The sequence below is a fragment of the Thamnophis sirtalis genome, unplaced genomic scaffold (genome assembly GCF_051295495.1).
Source record: "Thamnophis sirtalis isolate CommonGarterSnake01/CBP01778 unplaced genomic scaffold, rThaSir2_p1.2 scaffold_4, whole genome shotgun sequence".
Taxonomy (NCBI): domain Eukaryota; kingdom Metazoa; phylum Chordata; class Lepidosauria; order Squamata; family Natricidae; genus Thamnophis; species Thamnophis sirtalis.
The window spans coordinates 59113920-59125432 of record NW_028261384.1 but is presented as its reverse complement, the minus strand read 5'-3'; the positions used below and the strand labels follow the sequence as shown (position 1 = coordinate 59125432).

Sequence of the window (11513 nt, the reverse complement as noted above, 5' to 3'; positions counted from 1 at the left end):
CTTCAAAATTATTCCCTGCTTGAATTTCATTGCCTGCACATAACACAAGAATTGGTTCTAAAGTCCCTATAAAGCAGAAGAGAGTATCAAAGAAGTATAGCAGTGCCATGGATGTGATTAAACAACAGAAATTGTCCTGTCTCCGTCCATTCTCCCCCCCCCCCCCCCCCAGGTTGGAGATTTTCTATTCTATCCCTCCACTACCACCATTCAAAACTCAAACTCCACAGGAAAGTGTATGGTGCTCCCCTAGTTACGTCAGATCTGTGCAAACAAATGACAGTCTCTGAAGCACTTAACCAGACTATTTAAGGAGAAACTCTGAATGGCTTTGCTACATACTGGAGACCATTTTTTGTCCTGACTAGTCAGAAGATCTACCTAAACTTGATTTGAAGGTAAGATTGGAAGATTTTGTAAGACTCTTTTAGCTGGGGAAAATAGAACAGCAGAGGGTAACTAGCATCTTTATGCAGTTTATGCTATCTGAATTTCTCTCCATAGTCTTGCAAATGAAATCTTCTGCAGTATTCAAAATTGAGGAAGACTGCTTAACAAGCATTTCTTAATCTTAACCAAATTGTACATAGCTCATTCATAACCTTTACCTTGGGCAACGATATATGATTTTTGGAGAGGAAGTTATGAAATTGCTTGCTACATGTTAGAATAGGGAATACTTTTTCATTAGCATTCTAAAGTATATTATCCGGGAACAATGGATTGCAACCTTATTTTTCAGTGCAGTAAATCCTATGCTCAAATGCAAATAATCTTGCACTAAGAGTGATTGTTATTCTTCAGTCTCTGGATAGATAAAGCCTTAATTATTTACAGTATTTTAATTACATCATTTGGATTTTTATCTATGCATTTCTGTATTTGGATTGAAGTGTAAAAGAAACATCATCATCATAAAATTTTAACTTCTAAGGTTTGGTTATGGGAAGTATGGAACGCAGAACAAAAAGTTGGTACTGTATAACTTTTACCTTAAAAGTAAATGCTGACCACAGAATATGTATGTAATTATGATATATTATGTATTAAGCCTGTGAAAGATTTAAAATTTAAAGACCTTTAGTAACTTAAAGATAAACAAGTATTCTTTCATTAAAATAATTGATCTTATATACATTTAGCTAGAAATTGATTGTATTTTGATACCTAAGAATTGGTATTGGTATATTGTAGTATATTCTACAAATATATCAAGTTAAGAGGTAATATTCAAATTTAATTTCTTTCTCTCACAAATTTATAATAAAGTGAAATCATGATTAGGGCACACCTTTTAAAGTTCAGCCTCCACCTTTAATTACTGTTCCTTATTAACCATCTAATAAGCATTAAACTCTATAAGAGCTATATTTTCCACCTGGTGACTTTTATCTGCATTTGTGAATCTGGAATTGAAGCAAAGAATTCCATAAAAATTGAAGTACATTATGAAAAAAGAAGTGTAGTGCTACACTGCTAAACCATATAGAAATATATGAAATATATAATGTATATGACAATGTTTATAAATTGGATGCACTTGATAAAGAACAAGCCCAAAAGTACTGAAATAAATATTTTAATGTATTTTAAAAGCACAATCTTTGCAAATCTGAATATGACTATTCCTTCTTATTCCTGTTTAGCTATGTATAGTGGGATTTGCATCTTCCTATGCCTGGTGATGTTGTCCCTGAACACCTTGGGACAGCAAACATCTGGATCTCACCATGCAATGACAAATCTCGAGCAGAGCTTAATAGAAAATCACCGACATGCCCGTATTCCAACTTCAGGGAAATCTGTCCAGCTGGTAGATGGCAGCATTGACCAAAAGGCCAACCTTGGAGCTCTGTTAGCCAAATATCTCCAGCAAGCTCGAAGAGGTATACCTTTTAATCATTTTCTGCTCCAGGCATTCCTTAGTTTTAAAGAAATCCCCTTTCAAAATTCAGTAGCTAAATAGATTCAGACTGAAGTTAAAGTGATCTCATTCTGTCAGACATGTGAGAGAGGAAAGCCAGCATCATTCCCACACAATGTGGCCTTTCAACACTTTTGGAATACACTAGCTTGGGAATGTGGCAAAGAGATTAAAATTGTCTTTTATTAGCAATCAACACAGTTATGCAACTTTTCCCCAGCTGGCATCATCGAAATATGTTGAGATAACACATATCAACATTCTAAGCCATCGGAATTTGGTTAATGAGTCTTTCTTCAAATACATACAGGAATCACTTTAAAACTCCCTCTTCTCTTCCACATATCATCACATCTTTCTCAGTTTTATTCTGTGACTATCTTAATTATCCAGAAATATCATAGTAAATCCCTTTCAGCAGATATAGCAAAGAAATGAGCAGTTTACATATAGTGCTATATCTCCCCATTCCTGAAGACATAGCAATGAATAAGAAAGAGATAATTGCTGAGGCTGCAAGGTTTTAGGGGCATTTATAGAAACTGATTGCAAGGCTAGCTAAAGACCAGTGAGGGGCCCATATGAAATAGATTAGGAAGCAGAATTATTATCAAATTCCTATCCTTAAATGCTTTCTTTAGTCTTTCATTTTTTTACAAAAAGGAAGGAAGGAAAGCAAGCATTAGTATCTCCTATAAGTGCTTATTATATACCATAATATCATCAGGCAAATGGCATGGATGATTTAATTTGAATCACAAATCATGACATGCTTGATGCATTAGTCCCTCCATTTGTGTGATATGAGACATGTGTTGTCACTTATCTTCTGTAGGCCTCCATATTAGCAGATAATAACTAGGGAAGAGTAAATGTGTTAACGGCAAGAAGGGAAAAGGAAGAAAGGAAAAAAGAAAGAAAAGCTCATTATGGAAGGAGAGCTGAAAGGAAATAGCGTGTGTGCTTGCTCCTCACTCTGAAAGGTGTAATTTTAGGTGTTTACATGAAAACAGTGTGGTGACACTCTGCATGTGTTGTTTGCTTCCATCCAATATTAAATTGGATGATTGCACATCAATGGGACACACTTGTGGATCTAAGATGAATCCAACATGGAATAAAGCATACAATGACCATTTGAAGTTTTCTAATGTTTGAAAGAAATTGGATCAAAAATATCTGTCTCTTGGGAAAGAGACATTTTCTGTCAATTTCTTCAGGGCACTCTTACCAATCACAGCAGCTACTTAAGAGCCAGATGGAAGGAGTTATTTTATTAGAGAGCCAGGAGGCTACAGATCAGTGGAAACATCATTCTAGGTTATTCACATGTACCTTTCAGCTATCTCCTATTTCAAGACAATTTCTCAGAAATAAATGTTCTTTTCCTTTTCCTCCAAATGAAGAAATTTTGAAAGCAAATGCTCATTTATCAAATTGAATTAATACTGGTAGTTTTTTTTTTAAAAAAAAACCCAATCAAGCAGCAGATGAACAGGTCTGCCCTATTTTCTTCAACATTGACAAGAGATCTGTACATTGCCTCTACAGATAAAATTCCCGTTTGCTAGCAGTAGACCAAAATGCCTTTATATAGGTTTAATGGGTTACCTGGGGATCAGGATGGGCAGATTCAACGTTTCAGAATCTGTTCTTTGTCTGTTTGTTTGTGTCTCTCTGTGTTAATTGGAAACCTGATATCAAACTAGTAAGAAACAATGACCAAAGAATGGTTCAAGCTGGGCTAATAAAGTTTTAAAGGAAAAGATGCTATATATTTAGCTTGAATTTTTTGATCAGCACCAGAACCAAGCTTACAAGTACAATCTCAAACAAATGTGTTTTTCCCCCAATGTGATTTGTTTCAGCAACCTCCCGGTTTTTTTTTCCTTTTTTGTGGATGTAGAAGTGACAAGATAATGAATATGTTGCTACTACTGGGAGACTACATTTTTAAAATTATCCAGACAATTACCAGTGCATCTTGATTCTGTCTTTTTAATTTTATTTTAGAATGGATTTTGCTAATATATTTTTAATGATGCTTTACAAAAGCACATCCTTCTGGCACTGTAACTATGCACATGCAACAGCTATTTTACTGTCTACAATTTATTTATCAATAAAACTGTAACTTTAAAATGTTTAAACTGACCAAAATTAGTGGTATATCACAATCAATGTTTGCAGAAGGAAAAATGCAGGTTTCATATGATCTTGGATGATAATGTTCACCATCACAGGATATTTATTTTACAACATTTAATGTTCTATAATTGGTTTAAAATATATAAAAAATCATATTATTAAAAATGAGTCTGCTTATTTTTATGTTGCTGTCCAATATTTAGGTTCTACTGGAAAAGTCTCCGTGATGGGGTTCCAGAATTTTGACCCTACCCACAGGATAAGGGATAGGGACTACATGGGCTGGATGGATTTTGGACGTCGCAGCGCTGAAGAATATGAATATTCCTCTTAAAGATTGTACAATTTTGCTTAAAAGAAGTGAAAATCAAGTCCTTATACAGAAATATAATTTTCTGCAGAAAAAAATGTTGGCATCCTTTGCAAATTGGTGTTTAAAATATATGTAAAACTATACAATATATATTTTGCAAACAGACACAGAATTTTCAAGAATGTTCAGATGTTATTCATTTCTTAATAATTTTATCATTGCAAATGTTGCTCTCCCTTTCTAAAAAATGTTTACAGTTTTACATATGGATCATTTGTTAATTTGAACTATTTATGTGTTAAATAAGAAAAATATCACCCATGGGTCAAATTCAGATACACTCAAAAGTAGTGTTATTGTAATCAGTGAGACTTAAATTTGTCACAAATTGCTGAATTCTTGACAAATGAGTCCTCTCTACATATGACTAAATCTTGATTTTATTCTATTTGTCTAGATAGTAACACTATAGAAAAGACATTATGCCAGTACATTAGTCAAATAATTTTCTACGCATGTTATGGCCTCTAGTTATTTGATTTTGTGCTGTAAATGTGAAAATTCTGATAAAATTATTCATACTAGAATAAACAGAAATTTCCTTGCTTTGTGCCTCTGTGTTTGCTTTGCAATGCAAAATTACACTTATGTCTTTCTCTCCTCATGACCACATAATTGAGCATAAGGATATATTGCTATGACTGGAAGGAATTAGAGCACTGATTTAAATCTGAAAATAGAGTTACACTGTTAGATTTTTTTAAAGGTTTTTTTAAAATTTTGTATTAACTTAAATAAAAAGCAATATTTTATAAAACATAGTTGAAGAGGAGTGGATCAGCAGGAGCATTGTCAATAATAGTGGGAAAATGATGGAAGGAAGGTAGTAAAAATATTGGCAGAAGCCTCTGAAAAGTGCTGGGAAGATTGGGATAAGCTGCCAGGTTAGCATTAGAAATATCAGACTAGTGGGAAGATATTGGAAAGATAAAGTTCAAGGATGATACTTGGTGCCCAGTTTAAACACTTGGTGCCTAATTTAAATAACATACTGTTAATTAAATATATCTCTCTCTCCCTCTCTCTCTCTCTCTTTCTCTCCTACCCACCTATCTATCTACCTGCCAACTTACATTCTCTCTCTCTCTCTCTCTCTCTCTCTCTCACACACACACACACACACACACACACAGACCCACCCTACCCATCTATCTATCTGTCAACTTACATGTATCTCTCTCATCTATTTCTCTATCTCCCTATCTCTCTATCTCCCTATCTCTCTATCTCACTATCTATCATCACAGACCAAACATACTTTATACATCTTAAACAGAATTCTTCCATTTTATTGCTAAATATTATTTAGCAATAAATAAAGAATTGATAGATTTACATTATCAAATGGTCAATCAAAATTGATGTGAGAATGACAAAAAGAATAAATATTTGAATGTGAGGACATAACTGAGTTATTCTGTGTGAGAGAGAATTGGTAGAGATAGTGTTGGAAGAAATGTCCTTCTGGGTTCAGCTCCAAGTGGGGAAAAAGACACTGGAGGCATGGAGGCTGCTTAGAAAGATGGTTTAATGTTTTACTGGTGGACAGGACCGCATGGCTTGAGGTCCTGGGAAAAAAGGTGATCACATGCTTCCAGGTGTTGGGTGAAGAAGAAGAAGGGTCAAGGGAGGGGCTTGCAGGGCTTTTTATAATCTGTTTAGCCCCACCTATCTGTTTCCTGTTCATGTTTAAGAAATGTATTCTGATTGGTTGTCAAACTCACATGGGGCCATGCAGGGGCAACTCTCTAGGCTGTGTTTTGAATCCAGGTTTGGTTGAGTTCTCAGATGCCATGTGGTGAGTGGGTAAAGGCTAGTCATGCCTTAATCCCATCTCCCTGGAGCTGAAGGGGAGAACTCTTTATTATGTAAAGGGACTGACTTGGCCTTCTTAATGGCCTATTGACAAAGGGAGCGGGCAGGAACCTGCAGGGAGAGTTACTTTGTCTTTTTGAAACATGTTTCTTCCTTTTCACATCCAGAGAAACATAATATTCTGCCTTTTCAATATTTCCTAAGATATTTCATTTTTCTGGGAGAGGGCTGGCTGATAACTTCCTACAATATTGAGCCTGATCAAGACGTTTTTTTATTGACATCCAAAATTATGACTCATTTTCTAATCATTGGTAGAGCTACAGTATTATACAAATTCATAAAAGAATGAATTTTAGAAATTAGGAGAAACTTTCTGTTAGATCGGGTGAATGGATGAGGCAGACTCAGGCTCAGTAAGGTACTTAACATATTCAAAGTACTTAACACTTTCATTTTGACAATGCCATGGGAATTTTAAGAAACATTATGAATATGCTTTAAATCATCCAAACATCTTCCAGAAAATTTTTCATGTTTCTGCTCTATACTGTAGAACAAAGTTGGTTTCCAGATAATTGCAACGAAGTTATAGAGAAAGAGAAGCCAAAATCTATATATTTAGTTCATCTCAAAATGCTTTTTTTCTTTTTAGTTCAATTGTATTTGTTCTTTCTGGAATTAGACTACTTAGGCATTTCCTACAGTGCCCAGAGCATGTATTGAAGATAATGCAGATACTGCCAGTCTTGCAAGACAGTCCAAAAGAGGAAGCCCACCCAGCAGTAATTAGCTTTATCTCTATTGTAAGGTTACATTAACAAATTCTTGTAAGTCTGAAAGTACTGTTCCCATTCCTTTCTTTTATTGTCCCCAAAACTAGGCAGGATCCTTTCTGAAATGCTTTCCTCACCCCTCCTTTGTCAGATCTAGGACTTTCAGGCTCCTACCTTTGGCCATAACTCCTTCTCCAGGCTTCCACCTCCACCCATTTGCCTCCAGCTTTTCTCATTAGCTGGCACTCCCTAGCCATTTGCCCTGGAAAATGAGCCTCTGCCCCTCCGCCCCATATCCTTCGGCCTGGCTCATTTGCCAAAACACCATTTGTCCCGGCCTTTTGGCCACATGGGACAGTTGGCCACCAGCCAATTGGGTGACAGGCAAAACCCTGCCAGTGTGTAAGATCGCAGGGGGAGAGGGCAGCCAAACAGCAGAGGCTCATAGCCACAGGTGCTGGTTAGACTAGGTAAGGAAGGAAGAGAGAGGAGGAAGGGAAGGAGATCACATCCCAGCTGTAGCCCTGAAGGCTGCCAGAAGACCCCATCTTAGCTTCTCTTGCCTCTTATTCTTTCCCTCCCCAATGTCACAGCCTGCCTCACAACCCCTCTTGCAGCTTTTTGGGGAATTTATTTTTCTTTTTTCAGTCTCTTTTATTTTCTTTTGGAATAAATCCTACATGTTAAGATCCAACTGCTGCCAAGGTCCCCAGTACCCGATCCTACCTGCATGACACCTATAGGGCAGTTTGTGGCAGGAAAATGGGGGGAAAGGCACAGAACAGCTTTAAGGCAACATAAGTATCTTTTTATGTCCATTCCAAACAGCCTCACACAAATGCAGTTGCATTTGTTGCTGTGACTTCCTTTCTGGCTGTCATGTGCACACCGGCTCAGCTGGCTTCATCCAAAGGAGTTTTTGATTGGGGTGGGTATCCTAGCCTAGAAGGAGAGAGGGAAGGAGGAAGGAAAGGGGGAGAGAGAGAGAGAGGGAGGGAGGGAGAGAGAGAGAGAGAGGGAGGGAGGGAGGGAGAGAGAGAGGGAGAGGGAGAGGGAGAGGGAGAGAGAGAGAGAGAGAAGGAAAATACAAGAAAGAAATCAAGTGACTTTAGGACACTGAGACAATCATAAATATGAGTCCGTTGCCAAGCATCCAAATTTGGACACCTCTGCCATGGGGATACTGCAATGGTCCTTAAGTGTGAAAAACAGTCATAAGTCCCTTTTTCCAGTGCTGTTGTAAGTTTGAACAGTCACTAATGGATTGTTGTAAGTGGAGAACTACCTGTATTTGGGAAATCTAGGTTTTTAATGTACATATTTTACTGCAAACATTCATGGTTTAAACCTGGCTAGTCAAAACAAGCTAAGATTACATGTGGGCTGTGGAAAAAACCCTCAATATACTGCAAAGACCATGTGGCAGAGTTGCCAATCTACCCTGTACGAAGCTGATTCCAGGTGTGCTGGAACTGAATTAGTTTGATAAGTCTTGTAACAGGAAATCCTCAATCTCTGACCACTCACAATGATCATTCCAAGTTATAGCCTATTTATGTGTGGGGGTACGACGACCTTGAATGTATATCCTGGTTCTGAAGTTCCAGCTGTCTGGGCAATAGCAAACCATGGTTTTCACTTAATGATGATGTTAGTTTAATCACAGTAGGATTTGATTAGTGACTGCTGCAACAATGGTCCTAAAATAGTTGGATGGTGATGTTTGACAACTGTCTCACTATGGGGCCATCATAGGAAGGTTGTATGAAGCATATATGACCTTTCATAAAACAGTAGGTAGTCGTCGACTTACAATAATTCATATACTGACCATTCAAAATTACAATGCCACTGATTATCATTTTTCATACTTATGACCATTGCAGTATCCCAATGATCATGTGATTTACAGTTGGATGCATAGCAACTGACTTGCATTTATGACGGTCGCAGTGTCCATGGTCACGTGGTCCCTCTTTTGCGATGGACTGCCAAGCAAAGTCAGTGGGGGAACTGGCTTCGCTTAACCACCATTTGACAAACTTAACAGCAGTGGCAAGAAAGCTCTAAAATGGGTCCAAGCTCACTGAACAGCTGTCTTGCTTAGCAATGGAGATTCGGGGAAGCCAGATTCACTTAATGATTGTGTGACTGATTTAACACCTGCAGTGATTCCCTTCACAAACGTGGCGAGAGAAATCAAAAAATGGGACACATTCACTTCGCAAAAAGTTTGCTTAATATAAGACTCGGTCTCAATTTGTGGTCATAAATGGAGGACTAACCTATATGGAAAGGCTGCATTGGATTGATTCAGGATCTGGCTAAGCAGTCATCTGAAGCATGTGGCATAAATGAATTAATCCCATCTGATCAAGACTGGCCATCTGTTTGACACAATTAGAGAACTCGGTACACGCTCAAAGGTAGGGAAGAGAGATGAACAGTAGTGCCAGATGGAAAATCTCCTTTCATTATTAAGCTGTTGGGTTTTTGAGAGAACGGAGAAGGCAGAAGAACAGGCAGCCATCCAACAGAATACCGATATGACATTTGGACTGAAGAGAAGGAGTCCTTGGACTTACGACCATCATTGAATGCAAAACCTCTTCTTCCCCCAATTGTATCTCTGATTTGGTCCATTGGTTAGGAAATTAGACTTCAGTACAGCTAGTCTAGGTAGTCCTTTTTCTAGGTAATAGTCAACTTACGACCACAATTGAGCCACTGTTGATAAGTCAGAAGTTGCTTAAGTGAGTTTTGCCTCTTTTGATTCGCTTTCTTGCCACTTTCCTTAGCGAATCAATGCATTTGTTAAATTAGAGCAGGGTTGTTAACCATCCAAACATTTTACGACTGTTGTTCTGGCAGTCACTGAGCAAATCCCGCCTTGATTAAACAAACATAATTGTTAAGCAAAATTACCCATTGACTTTGCTCAGCAGAAGGTGGCAAAAGGGGATCCCATGGCCCCGGGATGTTGCAACTGTTGTAAATATGAGTATGTTGTCAAGTTGTCTTCCTTTTCCTTCTCCCTTTTCTTCCTTGTCTCTTTCTTTTTTCTCTTTCTTCTTTCTTTTCCTCTCATTCTCTCTCTCTCTTTCTCTCTCTATAGTATAGTCTTTATTGTCCTTGTACAAAATAAATACAACGAAATTGGTTTTAGCCTCACTGATGCAAAATTATAGTGGAAAATAAAAAAGAAAAAGAAAGGAAAAGAAAAAAAAACTAGTCATGTTTCCATGTGTGCATGGAGTGATTGTGGTCGTGTTTAAGAATCTGACAGCCCAAGGATAGAAACTATTTTTAAACCTATTTGTTCAGATGCCTATGCTTTGATGTCTTCTGCCCAATGGTAGAAATATGAAGAGACACTGACCAGGGCGTGTTCACTCTCTCTCTCTCTCTTATTTATTTCTTTTCTTTCTTGATCTCCTTTCTCTCCCCACCTTTCTTTCTCTTTCTCTCCCTTCCTCCTTCCCTCTCTCCTGCTAAGGCTAGGATACCCACCCCAAACAAAAACTCCTTTGAATGAAGCTGGCCGAGCTGGTGCACATGTAGCAGCCAGGAAGGAAATCGCAGCAACAAATGCAACCGCACTACTTGTGCGAGGCTTTTTGGGGTGGACATAAACACTTACTTGTTTCAGCTGAACTCATAAAGGAACCAGTTTTGTTAGAGAGATGAAAAACAAGTTTAGAAAGTTTTTCAGATGTTATTTTGACAGTCTCTATGCTTAAGAATGCAGGAATAAACTTTATAATACATGATGCTAAAAAAGAAGACAAATCTTTTTTACTTTCTCAGCTTACTAGGGGAAAAACCTCCTTTTTCTATTCATCCTTCCATGCTTACCAGTCCCCTGCAATATTTACCAAATAAATATGCTGTTTTGTAGAACACTGAATTTCAAAAAATCATTTGGTTCTTGTCCCTTTTTTCCCACCAACTATTTTTGCTTACTAGTGAATTTTGCACATCAAACTGCTTATGGTATTTCAGATGTCTTGTGCATCGCCCTCCAACCAGAGGGGTGACAGTTAGATTTAAGGTCTCAATCAATGGTTAATAATTACTCTTGTAAATTTATATACCTACAGGTTAATAACAACAAAAACATTACATCAATATCCTTGATGGGCAAAATCTTTTCAGGCATGAAATTTTAACAATAGTAATAATAGATCAAGAAATAACAACACACTCAGAATGATAGGCAAGTGTCCTATATAGACTTCATAAGGGAAATGTATTCTGATGAGAAATAAAAAGATACATGTTACTGTTTTGTTGCAAAAGAAGCTTCCCTTTTTCATGATAATTAACTGAAATTATCGTATTGTGAAGTTGTGGAAACAAATACCCCCAAGAATATTCCCAATTGGGAATATTCAAGAAGCATAGATCCAGAAACTGTCCTTATTAAAATCAATGAACAATGAAACATGAAGATTGTGATCTCCAAGCAATGCAGATG

General features: G+C 37.3%; 1 protein-coding gene across 1 annotated transcript; it reads left to right on the top strand.

Annotated features, from left to right (window-relative positions):
* The first annotated feature begins 311 nt into the window (after positions 1-311).
* On the top strand, positions 312-4991 carry CCK (cholecystokinin). The gene is made up of 3 exons (XM_014074885.2): positions 312-398; positions 1647-1886; positions 4276-4991. The coding sequence occupies exons 2-3, from the start codon at positions 1649-1651 to the stop codon at positions 4404-4406; spliced, it is 369 nt and encodes a 122-aa protein (XP_013930360.1). The 5' UTR covers positions 312-398; positions 1647-1648; the 3' UTR covers positions 4407-4991.
* Positions 4992-11513: the final 6522 nt, after the last annotated feature.

What these genes read in the sequence shown, in the direction of transcription:
- CCK (XM_014074885.2), top strand. Translation starts at nt 1,649, where the DNA reads ATGTATAGTGGGATTTGCATCTTCCTATGCCTGGTGATGTTGTCCCTG. An exon ending in TCTCCAGCAAGCTCGAAGAG is followed by an intron (nt 1,887 to 4,275) that starts GTATACCTTTTA and finishes TCCAATATTTAG; the next exon opens with GTTCTACTGGAAAAGTCTCC.